Here is a 19,324-nt window from a genome sequence, read left to right as displayed (position 1 = left end):
CGAACTTGACTAGCCTGCACTGAGCCCTGACCTCAACCCCATCGAACACCTTTGGGATGAATTGGAAAGCCTACTGCAAGCCTGGCCAAATCGTCCAAAATCAGTGCCCGACCTCACTAATGCTGTGGTGGATGAATTGAGTGTTCCAACATCTTCTGGGAAGGCTTTCCACTATTGTGGAGGCTGTTATAGCAGCAAAGGGGGAACCAACTCCATATTAATGCCCATGATTTTTGAATAAGATGTTCGATGGGTGTCCACATACTTTTGGTCATGTAGCGTACTTCTCGTGTTTATTTCATTTTGTTCTACCTTGTTATTTTTTGTGTTATATTGTTATTGATTACTACATTGTTGGGTTTAGTGCTTGAAAGGCATGTGACATTAAACATGTGTTACAGGTGGTGTAATGCTGTATTCCCTCTGCTCTTCCTTTCCCCTCTGTAGTGGCTCACTGTGCGTCATCCAGACAGATCATCTCACACTGGAAGAACTGTACGCGGCACGACTGTCCTGTCTGCCTGCCGCTAAAGAACGCCAGTGACAAGAAGAACCAGCAACGTGAGTAGTACCCACACACACTGATCTAGGATCAGTTTACTGACTCCCCATATATCAACCATTAGGTTGTAAACCCTAAACTGAACTCAGGTCAGTGACTAGAGACCACCTCATCCTACTCAATGAGTACTTCATCATCCATAAGACACCGCCACCTGTAGGATATTTATATCCTAGCCTTGTGTTCCTCTAGCTTGGTCTTAGATATGTTTGTGCTGTCTTGCCAATGACCGTAGATCTAGGCAAGACGGCACAATCAGATCTGGGACCAGGCTAGCGTTCCACAGGGCTGGCTGTGAACAGCTCGATGAGCAAGAGTGGACTCCTGCTGGGCTTGTAATCCGAGACGCAGGAGGGAGAGGGGGATGGAGGCATGGAGGGTGTGTGGCTGTCCTGCTGAGCGATTGGCTGGTGGACTGATGATTCATTTAAACCCCCCCAGATGACTGCCTGCCTCCATGGATGCTTTTTTTTTCTTTCTCCTTTCTTGTTCTCACTCTGTTAATTGCTCCCTCTCTCTCCATCGCTTTGCCTTACTCTGCTTTCTTGTTTTTTCCCTTTGCTCTTCTACTCCTTCTTTCTCTCGTTCTCCGCTTGCTCATTCTCTCCCTCTGCTCAGCATCTTTCGTCACTCTGTTCTTCAGAGTTTGTTTCTCTCTGCCTGATTCACATGCTGGAAAGCACAATGGCACCACTGACTACTCCTGCCAGTGTAAATAGCAAGCAGCGTTTCAGTTCGCTCTCCTCTGATTTTTCTTGTCTTATAATGCGTCCCAAATTGCACCCTATTCCCTACATATACCAGGGCCCATAGTGCACTATAGGGAATAGGGTGCCATTTGGGATGCAGACTTAGAGTTCAGCCAACATACTACTCTATTTAATATGCAGATTTTACACATGTAATACCCCCTGAAGGAATTTCTACTGCTCTTGTGTGTCACAATGTGATTAAACCACTACGATTAGAACCATATCTGCTGTTTCACACGGCTATCTCATGGCAAGTAAAGTTCCAAGAATAAATATCAATCAAGTTATGAAAGCTTTGTGTGTGTGTGCGCTGATTGTGTGTATACATGAAGGTGTGCCTATATGACCGTGTGTATATTTGTGTTTGATTACATTGTGTAGGACTATAGCTTACAGCATATGTTTACATTGTCAAATCAATCAAATTCCATGTTAACTAGAATCTCTCTCCCCCCTCCAGCCTTGCTGAGTTCCCCCAACGCTGCCCTCCAGAACTCCCTGGCCTCTGTGGTCTCTGGCCCCCCCAGCGCTCCCTCCCTCAACACCCCCACCCCCATCGACCCCTCCTCCATGCAGAGGGCCTATGCCGCCCTGGGCCTGCCGTACAGCAACCAGACCCCCACCCCCGGTCAGACCCCCCCAGGGGAACAGAACGCTACCCAGGGGCAGCATCCACAGCTGATGAGACCCATCAATGCACTAGGTGAAAAGTGGTTTTGTATAGCAGGGCTGTGTTCATTAGGACACTCCACAGAAGACATTTGGAAATGTTTTGGAATGGAAAATGGGAATTTGTGTTTTCTTATTGGACCAGGTCAGGTGGTCGCCCTGGGCCACCCTGTTTCAATCAATTTTCTGTTTGCTGCCTAATGAGTACGATCCCAGGTGTGTCAGTTTGGGAGAAGTGTTTGATTAAGAGACCATAGTTTAGTCAGTCTCCATTGGACCTTGCTCAACAGGTTTTATTGTTTAGTTTACTGTCTAGTAACAGTTTCTACTTAATTTAACTGCGTAAACATTAAAGCGTCTGTGTGCGCTTCTGTCTTGTCTGACGAGACGTGTGTGTGTGTGTATAATACAATCTTAACTTGCGTCTAGACAGATACAGATTCTGACTTGCCGTGTCTCTGTTTCTCCAGGTAACCAGATGGCTCTGGGGGGCGGGGCGATGGGCGTGGCCTCGTCAGATCAGACCAATCTGCACTCAGACACTCTCAACGCCAACAAGTGAGTCTCAGCAAACATACATCATGTCTAGGAGCTGTGCCAAGGAATTGATTGATTGAATAAGTGGTTGTTCAAAAAAACTGTTGCTTTAGCTGAGAGGAAACAGATCAAGTGACTGAAACATGAAAGTAGGCGTATAGCACGATCATGGATAATAAGTCAATACATTTAGCTGTATTGAAGATTCTCTCACACAGGTTCCTATATGAATTGACTTGTTGACACAGCACAAGACTTAATTGAATTGTAAATCCTCATGAGCTTTTGTTCAGGCCTATGTAAGATGTTTCCCCTTGTCCTAATCTCCCCCTCTCCTCCCCATGTCAGTCAGCTGCTGTCCGACGGGTCAGGTGTTGGCTCCATGGGAGGTAGCCTGCCCACCGCCGCCCCCCTCTCTGCATCGGGAGTCAGGAAGACCTGGCATGAACACGTCACTCAGGACCTCCGCAACCACCTCGTCCACAAACTGTACGTCCAGATGGCTGCAGTGGGAAAATGACCATAGAAAACTGTTAAAATACTCTTATCTCAATGGAATACTCAACACAAGTCTCTCAGAGTCGTGGTTCAGTTCCAAAGCAGTGGTTTTGTATTGTGACTCACCGGGAGCCTTTAGCTGTATTGTCACCCACCACACAAACAACTTCCTAGTCACAACCACCCACATCCACTTATATCAGAAGCTCTGTAATGAGAAAGTCATGTTCTTAAGGTGACATAAGCAGTGAACCACTTGAAAAGATTCTAGAGACTCCCGAGTCCTTCCCATGTTCATTAGTTTGTTTATTCAATGCCTCTGCTCTCTCCCTCTACTTCTTTCTGTTCAGAGTACAAGCCATTTTCCCCACCCCAGATCCGGCAGCTCTAAAGGATAGGCGGATGGAGAACCTGGTGGCATACGCTAGGAAGGTCGAGGGGGACATGTACGAGTCTGCCAATAGCAGGGTACGACACACACACACACAAGCAAGGAAGGTGGAGGGGTACAGTGCATTCAGAAAGTATTCGGACCCCTTTCCACATTTTGTTACATTACAGCCTTATTCTAAAATGGATTAAGTTGTTTTTTCCTCATCAATCTACACAAAATAGCCCATAATGACAAAGCAAAAACAGATTTTTAGGAATGTTTCCAAATGTTTTAAAAATAAACACATTTTCAGACCCTTTACTCACTACTTTGTTGAAGCACCTTTGACAGCGATTACAGCCTCAAGTCTTCTTGGGTATGACGCTACAAGCTTGGCACACCTGTATTTGGAGTTTCTCAAAAAAATTCTCTGCAGGGCCCCTCGATCTGTCAAGTTGGATGGGGAGCGTTGCTGCACAGCCATTTTCTGGTCTCCAGAGATATTTGATTAGGTTCAAGTTCGGGCTCTGGCTCTGGCGGGTCACTCAAGGGCATTCAGAGACTTGTCCCTAAGCCACTCCTGCATTGTCTTGGCTGTTTGCTTAGGGTTGTTGTCCTGTTGGAAGGTGAACCTTCACTCCAGTCTTGGGTCCTGAGTGATCTGGAGCAGGTTTTCATCAAGGATCTTTTTATACTTTGCTCCGTTCATCTTTGCCTCGATCCTGACTGGTCTCCCAGTCCCTGCTGCTTAAAAACATCCCCACAGCATGATCCTGCCACCACCATGCTTCACCGTAGGGATGCTGCCACCACCATGCTTCACTGTAGGGATGGTGCCAGGTTTCCTCTGGGTGTGACGCTTGGAATTCAGGCCCAAAAGACTTGTTTTTCATGGTCAGGGACCTTTAGGTCTCAAAACAAACTCCAAGCGGGCTGTCATGTGACTTTTACTGGTGAGTGGCTTCCATCTGGTCACAACCATGAAGGCCTGATTGGTGTAGTGCTGCAAAGATGATTGTCCTTCTGGAAGGTTCTCCCATCTCCACAGAGGAGCTCTGGAGCTCTCTGTCAGTGACCATCGGGTTCTTGGTCACCTCCCTGACCAAGACCCTTCTCCCTCAATTGATCAGTTTTGCCTGGCGGCCAGCTCTAGCAAGAATCTTGGTGGTTCCAAACTTCTTCCATTGAAGAATGATGGAGGCCACTATGTTCTTGGGGACCTTCAATGCTGCAGATATTTTTTGGTGTCCTTACCCAGATCTGTGCTGCGACACAATCTTGTCTCAGAGCTCTACAGACAATTCCTTTGAGCTCGTGGCTTGGTTTTTGCTCTGACATGCACTGTGGGACCTTATATAGACAGGTGTGTGCTTTTCCAAATGATGTTCAATCAATTGAATTTACCACAGGTGGACTCCAATCAAGTTGTAGAAACATCGAGGATGATCAACGTTAACAGGATGCACCTGAGCTCAATTTCGAGTCTCATAGCAAAGGGTCTGAAAACTTGTGTAAATAAGGAATTTGCGAAAATGTATAAACCTGTTTTCGCTTCGTCATTATGGGGTATTGGGTGTAGTTTGAGGGGAAAAATTATATAATCAAGGGGTCTGAATACTTTCTGAACGCACTGTACGATTCTGCCAACTTTAGGGTACAACGCGCGCACTGGGAAGGTGGAGGGGGACATGTACGAATCTGCCAACATTAGGGTACAACGCGCGCACTGGGAAGGTGGAGGGGGACATGTACGAGTCTGCCAACATTAGGGTACGACGCGCGTGCTGGGAAGGTGGAGGGGGACATTAGGGTACGATGCGCACGCTGGGAAGGTGGAGGGGGACATGTACGAGTCTGCCCACATTAGGGTACGACGCGCGCGCTGGGAAGGTGGAGGGGGACATGTACGATTCTGCCAACATTAGGGTACGATTCTGCCAACATTAGGGTACAACGCGCGCACTGGGAAGGTGGAGGGGGACATGTACGATTCTGCCAACATTAGGGTACGATTCTGCCAACATTAGGGTACAACGCGCGCACTGGGAAGGTGGAGCGGGACATGTACGAGTCTGCCCACATTAGGGTACGACGCGCGCGCTGGGAAGGTGGAGGGGGACATGGATGAGTCTGCCCACATTAGGGTACGATGTGCACGCTGGGAAGGTGGAGGGGGACATGGATGAGTGCCAACAGCAGGTTACAACGCGCGCACTGGGAAGGTGGAGGGGGACATGGATGAGTCTGCCCACATTAGGGTATGACGCGCCCGCTGGGAACGGTGGAGGGGTACATGGATGAGTCTGCCCACAGCAGGGTACAACGCGCGCGCTAGGAAGGTGGAGGGGGACATGGATGAGTCTGCCAACAGCAGGGTCCACAGCTCACATTCCCCAGAAACGAGCCCCTTGAATAGTCCTCAGTGTCCTGCTTTTACCTGTTCTATCAGTTTGTGCTCTTACCAACACTTGAGCACTGAAGTTGATGAGCCGTACTGGTGGTAAACTAGTTTTTATGCATTCTAATAGTTTGTAGTTTTTAGACTGCTAGATTGTTTTGAACTACATTACCCAACCATTTTATTCATTCATTTGTTGTCTCCCCTGCAGGATGAATACTACCACTTTCTGGCAGAGAAGATCTATAAAATCCAGAAGGAGCTGGAGGAGAAGAGGAGGTCTCGGCTCCAGAAACAGATCATCAACCAGGGGCCTCTGACGGCTGCAGGAGCCCAACAGCAGCCTGGAGGTCTCCCGCAGCCCAACACCCTGGGCCCTGGGCAGTCTGTTAGGCCACAGAGTGAGTACCAAGGCATAACCCTAAACCCTAACATTCTGGAGGTGGTAGTAGTGGTGGTGGGTAGTCCAAAGCCAGGGCTTTTCTGGAAATGTTTGGGGGGGTTGCTTTTCTGCCATCTTTGTTTGCTGCTCTTCTCCAACCCTTACCTTATCCTGCTGTCTTTCTCTGCTTCCTCATCTTCCTCAGATGGACCTGTGTCTATGCCCAATGTGCCAAATCAGATCATGAATCGCATGCAAATTGTTCAAGGTACCAACCCCACCCTAGGTTTTCTTACTTAAAGCAATTTGTGTGTGTGGTGTGAATCTGCGTATTCGTGTCGATCAATTTGATGTATGTCGATCAATTTGATGTATGCGCTTGGCATCTCTCTACAGGTGTGTTGTGCGTCATGTCCTGTGTGCGTGGTGAGGGCGCGCATGTGCGTGGTGAGGGCGCGCGTGTGCGTGGTGAGGGCGCACGTCTTGACTGACGTTGTGTTCCACCTCTCCTCTGCAGGGCTCAATCAGTTCAGCCCCATGGCCCTGCCCAACATCCAGATGTCCCAGCAGCCTCTAGGGCCCCGTGCCGCCTCCCCCATGAACCACCCCACACAGATCAACATGGGCTCCGTCCCCTCCGTGAGTACCACACACACACGCTAGGATATACAAGGGTGTCCTGTCAACACCTCCCATAGTGTGCTAATTTTGACCAGAGCCCTATGTAGGAAATAGGGTGAAATGATGCAGCAGCACCACCCCTCTGAGGTAAAGCACTGCTGGCATGGTTTACTGTTGTACCAAGACTGACAGAGAGGGGGGGTGGAGAGAGAAGAATGGAGAGAACAAGGGATGTGAAAGAGAGGGGGAAGGATGGAGAGATGGGGATGGAGAGTTTGTACTCCCAGCATTCCCTCTTAACGCTCAGCAGCATCACAGCGACTGTTCTTTAGTAAAACCGTAGCGTGGGATGCGGGAGTTACAGGGGTCACGTTTCAGCACACAACGCGCCATTTATTTTAGTTTTCCGAGTGCTTTGTCAGTCAGAGCGCCGCTTGCTCACTGATGACGCCGCCTTGTCGAGAGCTCTCGTAGTGATAATTGATGATCTCTCCCCTTATAGACAACCCCTCTGTTGGTGCTGTCTGGAAGAGATGGCACAGTGACTAATTGAAATGGCAAACTGGTTGTATTCAGATTTTAAATTGGTATTCACATAGGCTTGAAGGGATATATTGAAATTATGCTGTATTTTAGGGGCCCCCGACTATAGCATTAAGGCTGGCATACTACTCTTTACGCTTCATTGTGTTTGTATATCTAGGATTTGATTGATTGGTTCTCCTATTACCACGGTAACACTCTCTCCTCCTCAGATGGGTCTGTCTCCCTCGCGGATGCCACAGGCCCAGGGCATGCTGGGAGCCCACGGCGGCGGCGGCAGCATGGTGGGCCAGACAGCCAATCAAAATAGTCAATTCCATCCTCCTCAGATCCCATTTCCCCCCTCTACCTCCGGCACCATGAATGCTAACAACCTGGGTCTAGGCCAGCCCCCAGCACAGGCTGCTGTCACACAGGTGAGAGATAAAGGGAGTGAGGGTGGTGGGAGGGAAGGCCTGGGCTACTGTCACAAGGGTGAGAGATGGATGGGGGGGTTCAATTTCCCACTAAAATCAGTAACCGTCACAACTCACACACTGACTATCATGAGGTTCCCTTCTTAACTCAAGTCTCTGTGTGTGTTTGGTTTATGTGTATGTAATCGTTGTTCTGTGTCGTCTTCTGTTGTGTGTGTGTGCCTCCTCTCTCTCCCTACAGCAGCAGTCGCCGCAGCAGCAGAGTGCTAACCTCCCCATGAGTGCACTTGGTCCCCTGGGCCCCCAGCTCCCCTCCCAGCCCCCCCTGCGCTCCACTCCTCCACCCTCTTCCTCCACAGGGGGGCCCACAACTAACCTGCAGCCCCCCAAGCCCTCCAGCCGCAGCTCAACCCCCACCCTTTCCACCCCCGGTCCTGGTCCTTCCAACACCCCTCCCCGCCCAAACCTGACCCAGACCCAGCCTCCTCAACCCCAGCCACATACCCCCCTCCAGCCACAGACTCAGTCCCAACCCCAACCGGAGCTTCCTACAGTGCAGCCCCCGACCACGCCGGTGAGAGCCCTGAGACCGCATGGCATGCCCTTCCACCTTGAACTTCTACCTACGACATCCCTTTCTAACCTCTTTCTGGTTGACCTTTTGACCTCCGTTGACCATGCCATCTTGTGTTCTAGCTGCATGACAACCAGTCCACCAAACTCACTAGTCTCTCACTCACTGATTTCACAAATTGTGAAGAACTTGCTTTCCACTAACTGCTCATTTCACCCACTTTTTATTATTCCTCCTTTTTCCCTCTTTCTTTCTTTTGCTCACTCTCCTTTTTTCTCGCTCTTCCTCTCACTCTGGCGCTCTCTCCTTCTCTCTCTCTTTCAGCTTTCTCAGACAGGTGCCAGTCTGGATAACAGGGTGCCCACCCCAGCTTCTGCCGCCAGCGGCGACTTGCATTCACACTCCCAGCATGCTTTGCCGGACCTGCCGGCCCAGGAGACCAAGGCCGAGCCGCGACTTAGGGACCAGCGGGAGTTTGAGTCTGCCAGTGGCAAGACCGAGCCCAAGATGGAGGTGTGTTTTGTTAGACAATGTTGAATCATAGAAATAGAAGCTATGAATCACATGGTTTATACTGTAAACAAGGCATTTCCCCTAGCTTTATTAATCGCCCATCTTTACTTCCTGTTTGCAGACTGAGGAGGACTCTGGTTCCCTGTCAGTGAAGGAGGAGCCAGAAGAGAAGCAGGTGCCAATGGAGACTGAGGAGAAGAAGCTGGAAATGAAGACTGAGCCCAAAGAGGAGGAGGGGGGAGGAGCCAACGGCACAGTGTCCTCATCCCCTTCTCAGTCACGGAGAAAAAGTGAGCTCTCTCTCTCCTCTCCTCTCTCTGCCAAAGCAAGTGAAATGGATAATAAACAATAAAAAAGTTCTAAAAGAATAAAGACATTATGTGATATGTCTATATACAGTGTTGTAACGGTGTGCAAATAGTTAAAGTACAAAAGGGAAAATAAATATAGGTTGTATTTACAATGGTGTTTGTTCACGGGTTGCCCTTTTCTTGTGGTACAGGTCACATCTTGCTGCTGTGATGCACACTGTGGTATTTCACCCAATAGATATGGGAGTTTATCAAAATTGTATTCTGGCCACCTTTCTCTCTTTCTCTCGCCATTCTCTCTATCCATCTCTCGCCATTCTCTCTAGCCATCTCTCGCCATTATCTCTAGCCATCTCTCGCCATTCTCTCTAGCCATCTCTCGCCATTCTCTCTAGCCATCTCTCGCCAATCTCTCTAGCCATCTCTCGCCATTCTCTCTAGCCATCTCTCGCCATTCTCTCTAGCCATCTCTCGCCATTCTCTCTAGCCATCTCTCGCCATTCTCTCTAGCCATCTCTCGCCATTCTCTCTAGCCATCTCTCGCCATTCTCTCTAGCCATCTCTCGCCATTCTCTCTAGCCATCTCTCTCTCTCTAGCCATCTCTCTCCTTCCCTCAAGAAGAGACTAGGGACAGGACAAGGAATTGGTCTAGGATGAAACTTATTAAAAAAACACCTATTAAATCTCTTTCTCTCCATATTTGTTCCAGTCTTTAAGCCAGAGGAGCTGCGCCAGGCCCTCATGCCCACCCTAGAGTCTCTTTACAGACAGGACCCAGAGTCTCTACCCTTCAGACAGCCTGTAGACCCCATGGTACTGGGCATCCCAGTGAGTACACACAGACACGCTACAGACAGGACCCAGAGTCTCTACCCTTCAGACAGCCTGTAGACCCCATGGTACTGGGCATCCCAGTGAGTACACACAGACACGCTACAGACAGGACCCAGAGTCTCTACCCTTCAGACAGCCTGTAGATCCCATGTTGCAGGGCATCCCAGTGAGTACACACAGACACGCTACAGACAGGACCCAGAGTCTCTACCCTTCAGACAGCATGTAGACCCCATGTTGCAGGGCATCCCAGTGAGTACACACAGACATGCTACAGACAGGACCCAGAGTCTCTACCCTTCAGACAGCATGTAGACCCCATGTTGCAGGGCATCCCAGTGAGTACACACAGACACGCTACAGACAGGACCCAGAGTCTCTACCCTTCAGACAGCCTGTAGATCCCATGTTGCAGGGCATCCCTCTAAGTAGCCCACCCCTTAAACCACTCCAAAGAGAACCACAGAGTTCAAATACCCTTTAGTCATTCCACCTGAAACTTCCATTCTAGCAAATCTGAATTCTACTCCTAATACAGACCTGCCAACATGCACGCATTTTGCGTACCAACTACGCAATTCTCTGTCCTTGTACGCAGGTACGAGATCCCAGCTAAAAGTATGCAGAAATGAATGGGCCTGATACATATTTTTTTTTAATTAATTAATAAATAAAAACAAAACATGAATACAAAATAAATCCTCTGAGTAAATCTAACATCCCGATTCTCAAACTGCAACACACAGACATGTACAGAGTTTGTGTCAACGGACATGGAGATGAATACATCGTTATTGGACGTAGCTACCCCGTGTCTGCCCCTCCTGTTTGTTGTGATGTTGAGTTTGCCGACTGTCAGCTGTACGTAAACACACAGTCCACTCCGTGTGTTGTGGAAAGGTAAACACTAAGTGTGTCAAGCTAACTTTAGCGAACATAAGATGGACATTCAGTGGGCTCTAAAGTGCCAGCAGTTCACTCGCATTTGCTAGTGAAAGGAATTAAATGCAAATACGAAAAATAACTTGCATTTGTGCGAGTGTGATATACATTTAATTCTGCCTCCCATTAGTTGTATTTTCCGCATAACATTACGAGGTTCACGCAACCTGAGACTGTAACTGTAATTATGATCCACGTCACAAAAAGCATTACAAAAGTAAAATGAAAAATAAATATAAACCTCTTGGCATTAAATGGAGTCGGGAGTTTAGAAGACTGAATGATGAGGAATGAATGAGTGTCCGGTATTAGCTATGGAGGCAATGCTTCTAAAATGCCTTTGCACTAGATTTGAGATTTTATACATTTTGAAACTCTGAAATGATGTATGCACTGTTAACTCAAAATGACACAACGACAAGGTTCCAGTTTAACAAAGTTTACTATACCGTATGAACACACTACAAGTAGCCATTACACTCAAGGCCAGGTCCATCAACGACTAGACTTCCTGCGCAGGCGCACTCTTGACTGAGTGATAGTCCCGTAATAACAGAAATATAGGGATACTTAAAACATGAACTTAACATGCACTGCAAAGAAATACAATAGGCACCTTTACATAGGCTTAAACACCAGACTCTTCTGGCGAACAGCGGTCGGATTCCCTTTGCGGTAGCCTAGCGAACAGCGGTCGGATTCCCTTTGCGGTAGCCTACTGACCAGCGGTCGGATTCCCTTTGCGGTAGCCTACTGACCAGCGGTCGGATTCCCTTTGCGGTAGCCTACTGACCAGCGGTCGGATTCCCTTTGCGGTAGCCTAGCGAACAGCGGTCGGATTCCCTTTGCGGTAGCCTACTGACCAGCGGTCGGATTCCCTTTGCGGTAGCCTAGCGAACAGCGGTCGGATTCCCTTTGCGGTAGCCTACTGACCAGCGGTCGGATTCCCTTTGCGGTAGCCTACTGAACAGCGGTCGGATTCCCTTTGCGGTAACCTACTGACCTGAACAGCGGTCGGATTCCCTTTGCGGTAACCTACTGACCTGACCAGCGGTCGGATTCCCTTTGCGGTAACCTACTGACCAGCGGTCGGATTCCCTTTGCGGTAGCCTACTGACCAGCGGTCGGATTCCCTTTGCGGTAGCCTACTGACCAGCTGTCGGATTCCCTTTGCGGTAGCCTACTGACCAGAACAGCGGTCGGATTCCCTTTGCGGTAGCCTACTGACCAGAACAGCGGTCGGATTCCCTTTGCGGTAGCCTACTGACCAGAACAGCGGTCGGATTCCCTTTGCGGTAACCTACTGAACCTACTTAAAAGTATTAATCTTTTATTTATGTCTTGTAAAATACTTTTTCAGAGGACTGAACATAAAATGTACTGGTGTCAAACCTACGCTCTACCTGGAGAGACACAACCAGCTTTCTGACGAGGAGCTGTCCATTGGCCAGGACACCCGCACCTCCTTAGGAGGCCAAGGCAAGCTGGATCTGAAGACCTATGCAGATGTCAGAAACTTATTTTCTTCTGCAGTAGACTACATGTTGCTGAAATTTCCATTTGGAGATGTGCTCCTCCAGCATGCAGTGGTCGCTGACATTGCCAACAGGCAGACTGCCAAGTTCTCATCCCTTAACTTTTTCATGGCACATTTTCCCTGCATTATTCTTGAGGGAGACTCTGTTGATCTGGTGGAAGATGAGTTTAGACTATTAGGCAATACCATTTGAGCAGAGTCTGGTCAACATGCGCACGGATCAGGCCCGGCGAGAAATCAGCACAATGAAAAGGGGGGGGGGGGGGCAGCCTGGTCTACTCCCACCTTTCGGCTGTGATGCTGGGGATATTGGTCATTTTCCACAGCAATGCAGGCTGCGAACGAACATTCAGTCTTGTTTCGAAGAACAAAACTCAGTACAGAGCCTCCCTCAGGACAGACCTGCTGAGTGCCCTTGTTACCAAGAAGGTTTCAATGATTGCCAGAAGAACTGTTTGCCACAGAGAAGTCTACCCTGATACCCTGCTGGCTAAGGTTAAATCTGCTAGCTACCTGTCTAGGAAATGGTTTCCTGATCATTTGAAGGTCTTCTGAAGATTTGTTCTCACTCACTGTTTCCTATCATAGCTTTTTCCTTTTTATTATGGATAACATGATTTTGATGCTCTGCTTCAAACATTTGTTCTTATCATATCAGAGTTTTAAAAAAATGTTTTATCGTGGATAAGACGTTTGTACATTTTGTACCTAAACAAATAACTTATTTGTTTAATCAAATAAAAAAAACTCCAAGAATAAAGGCCCTTTGTTCTTTCTAATTAGATCTTGTTGATGTGTGTAAATGGAATGCTGTCAAATAAAGTATTCCAACCTTTCATAGACTTGATTTGGTACAATTCTATAATTGCGATCAGACTAACAAAAAGCTCTCACACGAGTGTGCGGTGGGGAAAGAACTCCAATTCGGCCCGTACTACGCGCTCGAGGTCAATCTCCAATTTGCCGTGTGCGTCTGGTACTCTAAAAAGTTGGACAGGGTTGGCAGGTCTGCTAATATTTTAGGATGAATCATGGGTTATATTCACTTTATTTTCTATGAAAATATGTCTGCATATGTTTGTTAGGTGTAGCAATTTACTGATGCGGTCTGATGAACAACTGACTTTCTTCCCTCCAGGACTACTTTGACATCGTGAAGAACCCTATCGACCTGTCCACCATAAAGCGTAAGCTGGACACGGGTCAGTACCAGGAACCCTGGCAGTACGTGGAAGACATCTGGGTCATGTTCAACAATGCCTGGATCTACAACCGCAAGACGTCCCGCGTCTACAAGTTCTGCTCCAAGCTGGCCGAGGTGTTTGAGCTGGAGATAGACCCCGTTATGATGAGCCTTGGCTACTGCTGCGGCCGCAAGGTGAGATGAAGGGATGGGAGGCTGGGAGGGTGGTGGAGAAAGGGAGGGATGGGAGGGTGGTGGAGAAAGGGAGGGATGGGAGGGTGGTGGAGAAAGGGAGGTGGGGAGGGATGGGAGGGTGGTGGAGAAAGGGAGATGGGGAGGGATGGGGGTTTGGTGGAGGGAGGGATGGGAGGTTGGTGGTGGAGGGAGGGATGGGAGGTTGGTGGAGAAAGGGAGGGATGGGAGGTTGGTGGAGAAAGGGAGGGATGGGAGGGTGGTGGAGAAAGGGAGGGATGGGAGGGTGGTGGAGAAAGGGAGGGGTGGGAGGGTGGTGGAGAAAGGGAGGGAGGGATGGGAGGCAGAGATTGTTTTCATCTCTGAAATGAACTTTTCTTGCAAATCTGAATTCTAACATTTTCTTGTTGGCCACTTCCTTTGCAGTATGAGTTCTCTCCTCAAACTCTCTGCTGTTATGGTAAGCAGTTGTGCACCATACCAACCGGAGGCACCTACTACAGCTACCAGAACAGGTAAGCGTTGTCTCTCTCTGCGCTAAATGGCAGAGTGCTCAATCAGAACACTGCCCCCTTGCTCCACCTGGTGTTCAGGTCATGTAACTTCAGCTAGTTTTTCCTCTGCATGCGTTGGGATGGGGTTGTGCAGCACAGCGGCCGTGGCGTGTGAATAGATAGCATAACGCTGTAACACAAGGCCGCATGCTCTGAGCCCATATTAATAAAGCATCTCCGATTAGGAGTGCTGATCTAGGATCAGTTTGGCCTTTTAGATTACCAGATAACGCCATAAGATAACGTGGATTGGGGGGGGATCTGATCCTAGATCAGCACTCGTTTGCAGAAATGGTTTATGAATATACAGGCTCTGATCTCTCTTGCAGCATGGTCTACTGTTCTGACACTCCCAAGTTTTAATGTAAAGATTTGCATTGAAGTTTAATGTATAAGTACTGTACAACTCTGACATAGGAATGACTTTTCTGATGTTCATATGCACTGACAACCTTTTTAGGTAGTCATCGTATTTCAGATCTGTACATTTAGCAGACACTTTTATCCAGAGTGACTTAGTTAATGCAGCTACTTAAGGCAGCTAGGTACGACAACCACAATTCAGTTATATCTAGTTGAGGCGAGTGGATGTTTTCCATGTCTGTTGGTGCTCTTTGGGCCTGGTGCCATTTTCTGTGTTCCGTGTTGCTATAGTGTATGTGTGTGTCTCGTCTTGTTCCAGGTATCATTTCTGTGAGAAGTGCTTCAATGAGATCCAGGGGCACAATGTGACATTAGGTGACGACCCAGCACAACCACAGACGTGAGTCAACCCGTCTCTGCTTAACTTGTTCTCCGGTTCACTTCATTCATCTCATTCAAACTCCCAATAGAATCTTGTTTTATATTCAGGTATTTGCAGTAAATGTTTGTTTCATGTCATGATTTAACCGTGTCATCTAACCAGTTGCTGTCTTCTCTGCCTCCTCAGAATGATATGTAAAGACCAGTTTGAGAGGAAGAAGAACGATACACTAGACCATGAACCGTAAGGCTCTTTAACCAGCCATCTGTATGTGTATGGCTCACACTCACTCCATATAACTTTCATATCAGCCTGCTGCTCCTGCAGATGTCCTGACTAGACTTCCTGGTCAGCTCTGAAGCGCCGTCTGGTGTTTAGTTTTATATCACCTAGGGGAGCATTTCAACATGTACACCTTTGGCCACGTGCTTGATTTTCAATAGACAACGTAAGAGCCACTCATAGATCTCCACTTTTGCGCACCTTTTAATTTCCATTCTATTTACATATTTGAGGTTCATTATAACAAAAAGTATCATTTTTTTAAATGAATATATAAATCAATAATGGCCTACGTATGAGTATTGTGTTCCAACCCCTCCTACAAAGGCGCACTTGCATTGGTCTGCTTGCACGTGCGTAAGAACTGGAGGAATATTAAGTGAATGTTGATCTCTCTATGGCTTCCTGTTCTAGCAGTCAAGCCAGTCAGCACTCTTACATATCATGAACAGTACAATTGAAACAAACAAGAAGAGAAGTTGTTGACCTAAATGGGGGACATAACGGGTATAGCTGTTAATGGGTTTCTGTAGTAAACCAAGATGTGGTGTTTTTGTCACCAGGTTTGTTGACTGTAAAGATTGCGGGCGGAAGATGCATCAGATATGTGTTCTACACTATGACGTCATCTGGCCATCCGGGTAAACATTCAGCCTAACCTCTGACAGTGTTACAAAATGGTGGTGAGAAGTTCTGTTCAATACCAGTTACATGAATGACTCTTTTTCTTTCTCTCACTCTGCAGATTCATCTGTGACAACTGTTTGAAGAAGAGTGGGAAAACACGGAAAGACAACAAGTTTTCTGCAAAACGTACGTCCTCTTTTCCATTCCCTGGCTATAAGCCCCATCTTAAAGTGGCAATCCGCAGTTGAAACAATAATCCCTGCCCCTGTTTCGGTACAAAGCTGAGTGATGGGGCTTTCAAATTCATAGACCAAGCTATGGATGCAAGGACTGACCATCTGTGGTATCAAAAATATAGTGTTAATATAGGCTAATATAGTGTTTGGTTACATTTACTTTGTTTTCAAACATTGGAGTAAAACAGCTTATTTTGGGTTCTGATGGGGTACGATGGTTGAACTGAGCTCATGAGCCATTTATAAGTTATATTTTTCAATAATCAATGTGTACACACTGTATCAATCCTTCAAGGTCATAATTTGATGTAGCAATTGCTGATTTCCCCTTTAAGAGTATTGGAATACTTAGTCAATTCGTCATGCAATATAACATTTTTTTAAAAGCCGAAATCTTTCTGAAACGTCAGTTTTTAATAGCCTAGTTATTCAAGCTTTACAGAAGCCTTTCTCTATATGACAAACCACTTCCATATGGTAAATGTCATGGACTTATGACATCACTGGCGGTCTCCAATTACCTGCAGTAGCTCTCTCACCCACACATTTGCGGTTTTGCCTCTGGTATTTGTAGTACCAGAGAGCGTGTTTGACCTTTCCATGCACATGGCATTAAGCTAAATTAGACTCTGTCTGCACATTTATTCATACATAAAACATGTCCTTCTGAATGAAGGCTTGGTTTGTGACCTTTTGGACCAATCTCTCTCCGTGTGTGTGTGTGTAGGGTTGCAGACGACGCGGTTGGGCATGTACATCGAGGACCGGGTGAATAAGTATCTGAAGAGGCAGAACCACCCTGAGGCAGGGGAGGTGTACGTACGAGTGGTGGCAAGCTCTGACAAAACTACAGAGGTCAAACCTGGCATGAAATCCAGGTAGAGACTGAGGAGTGGACACGCACGTGTAGTGCACTACCTAACATTTTAGAGTACTGACGGTATACACATTTATTGCACTACTTTAGTTGTGCAGGCACTTTCACAGCATGTAAGGAAGTCTTGTCTGTACCTCAACATAGTCAATACACAAAATATTTGTCCACGCTCCTGTTTTATTGTTGCCAGTCAACAGTGTGGTCGGTACCCTTGTTTGACTTTGGCTTTGCAGAGAGCCCAAGAGATAAGAATACACCACATAAAACCTAATGATCATATATTCATCTCTTAAATCCCATGTTGTTGAACCTGCATGTTTGAGCAGACTGTAAACACTCCCTGTTACTGCCTTCAATGATCAGTTCATATTTAGCAGACGCTCCTATCCAGAGGGACTTACAGGAGCAAATTAGGGTTAAGCGCCTTGCTCAAGGGCACATCGACCTTTCGTTTACTGGCCCAAAGCTCTTAACTGCTAGGCTACCTGCCGCCCACTCAGTTTGGCCTCTTTGACACATGTGGTTAATGTTCGATGTAGACAGACGTCTGTCTTTCTGTTTTTTCTGGTCAGGTTTGTGGACACCGGTGAGATGTCTGAGACCTTCCCCTACAGAACCAAAGCGCTTTTTGCCTTTGAGGAGATCGACGGCGTGGATGTGTGTTTCTTCGGGATGCACGTTCAGGAGTACGGCTCGGACTGCTCCTTCCCCAACACCAGGTCTGTACCTCTACATGGGGCTGGTCCAGAGTACCTGTACCCCCTACATGGGGCTGGTCCGGAGTACCTGTACCCCCTACATGGGGCTGGTCCGGAGTACCTGTACCCCCTACATGGGACTGGTCCGGAGTACCTGTACCCCCTACATGGGGCTGGTCCGGAGTACCTGTACCCCCTATATGGGGCTGGTCCGGAGTACCTGTACCCCCTATATGGGGCTGGTCCGGAGTACCTGTACCCCCTATATGGGGCTGGTCCGGAGTACCTGTACCCCCTATATGGGGCTGGTCCGGAGTACCTGTACCCCCTACATGGGGCTGGTCCGGAGTACCTGTACCCCCTACATGGGGCTGGTCCGGAGTACCTGTACCCCCTACATGGGGCTGGTCCGGAGTACCTGTACCCCCTACATGGGGCTGGTCCGGAGTACCTGTACCCCCTACATGGGGCTGGTCCGGAGTACCTGTACCCCCTACATGGGGCTGGTCCGGAGTACCTGTACCCCCTACATGGGGCTGGTCCGGAGTACCTGTACCCCCTACATGGGGCTGGTCCGGAGTACCTGTACCCCCTACATGGGGCTGGTCCGGAGTACCTGTACCCCCTACATGGGGCTGGTCCGGAGTACCTGTACCCCCTACATGGGGCTGGTCCGGAGTACCTGTACCCCCTACATGGGGCTGGTCCGGAGTACCTGTACCCCCTACATGGGGCTGGTCCGGAGTACCTGTACCCCCTACATGGGGCTGGTCCGGAGTACCTGTACCCCCTACATGGGGCTGGTCCGGAGTACCTGTACCCCCTACATGGGGCTGGTCCGGAGTACCTGTACCCCCTACATGGGGCTGGTCCGGAGTACCTGTACCCCCTACATGGGGCTGGTCCGGAGTACCTGTACCCCCTACATGGGGCTGGTCCGGAGTACCTGTACCCCCTACATGGGGCTGGTCCGGAGTACCTGTACCCCCTACATGGGGCTGGTCCGGAGTACCTGTACCCCCTACATGGGGCTGGTCCGGAGTACCTGTACCCCCTACATGGGGCTGGTCCGGAGTACCTGTACCCCTTACATGGGGCTGGTCCGGAGTACCTGTACCCCCTACATGGGGCTGGTCCGGAGTACCTGTACCCCCTACATGGGGCTGGTCCGGAGTACCTGTACCCCCTACATGGGGCTGGTCCGGAGTACCTGTACCCCCTACATGGGGCTGGTCCGGAGTACCTGTACCCCCTACATGGGGCTGGTCCGGAGTACCTGTACCCCCTACATGGGGCTGGTCCGGAGTACCTGTACCCCCTACATGGGGCTGGTCCGGAGTACCTGTACCCCCTACATGGGGCTGGTCCGGAGTACCTGTACCCCCTACATGGGGCTGGTCCGGAGTACCTGTACCCCCTACATGGGGCTGGTCCGGAGTACCTGTACCCCCTACATGGGGCTGGTCC

The 19,324-nt window shown here is 48.7% G+C and overlaps 1 protein-coding gene across 1 annotated transcript in view; it reads left to right on the top strand.

Moving 5' to 3' along the window:
• Window positions 1–19,324, top strand: part of crebbpa (CREB binding protein a) — a 68,926-nt gene that overhangs the window by 40,679 nt on the left and 8,923 nt on the right. Inside the window, exons 5-25 of the mRNA XM_055917748.1 lie at window positions 448–561; window positions 1,775–2,017; window positions 2,454–2,541; window positions 2,869–3,009; window positions 3,369–3,486; window positions 6,001–6,190; window positions 6,377–6,439; window positions 6,689–6,810; window positions 7,548–7,751; window positions 7,993–8,325; window positions 8,650–8,838; window positions 8,960–9,128; window positions 9,860–9,978; window positions 13,602–13,841; window positions 14,265–14,353; window positions 15,075–15,155; window positions 15,324–15,380; window positions 15,983–16,060; window positions 16,165–16,232; window positions 17,010–17,160; window positions 17,732–17,878. Coding sequence (XP_055773723.1) covers window positions 448–561; window positions 1,775–2,017; window positions 2,454–2,541; window positions 2,869–3,009; window positions 3,369–3,486; window positions 6,001–6,190; window positions 6,377–6,439; window positions 6,689–6,810; window positions 7,548–7,751; window positions 7,993–8,325; window positions 8,650–8,838; window positions 8,960–9,128; window positions 9,860–9,978; window positions 13,602–13,841; window positions 14,265–14,353; window positions 15,075–15,155; window positions 15,324–15,380; window positions 15,983–16,060; window positions 16,165–16,232; window positions 17,010–17,160; window positions 17,732–17,878 — 3,004 coding nt within the window. The remainder of the gene's footprint in view (window positions 1–447; window positions 562–1,774; window positions 2,018–2,453; window positions 2,542–2,868; window positions 3,010–3,368; window positions 3,487–6,000; window positions 6,191–6,376; window positions 6,440–6,688; window positions 6,811–7,547; window positions 7,752–7,992; window positions 8,326–8,649; window positions 8,839–8,959; window positions 9,129–9,859; window positions 9,979–13,601; window positions 13,842–14,264; window positions 14,354–15,074; window positions 15,156–15,323; window positions 15,381–15,982; window positions 16,061–16,164; window positions 16,233–17,009; window positions 17,161–17,731; window positions 17,879–19,324) is intronic.

This window comes from Salvelinus fontinalis, chromosome 3 (assembly GCF_029448725.1).
Source record: "Salvelinus fontinalis isolate EN_2023a chromosome 3, ASM2944872v1, whole genome shotgun sequence".
NCBI classification, from domain to species: Eukaryota; Metazoa; Chordata; class Actinopteri; order Salmoniformes; family Salmonidae; genus Salvelinus; species Salvelinus fontinalis.
This window is presented reverse-complemented; position numbering and strand designations above follow the sequence as displayed.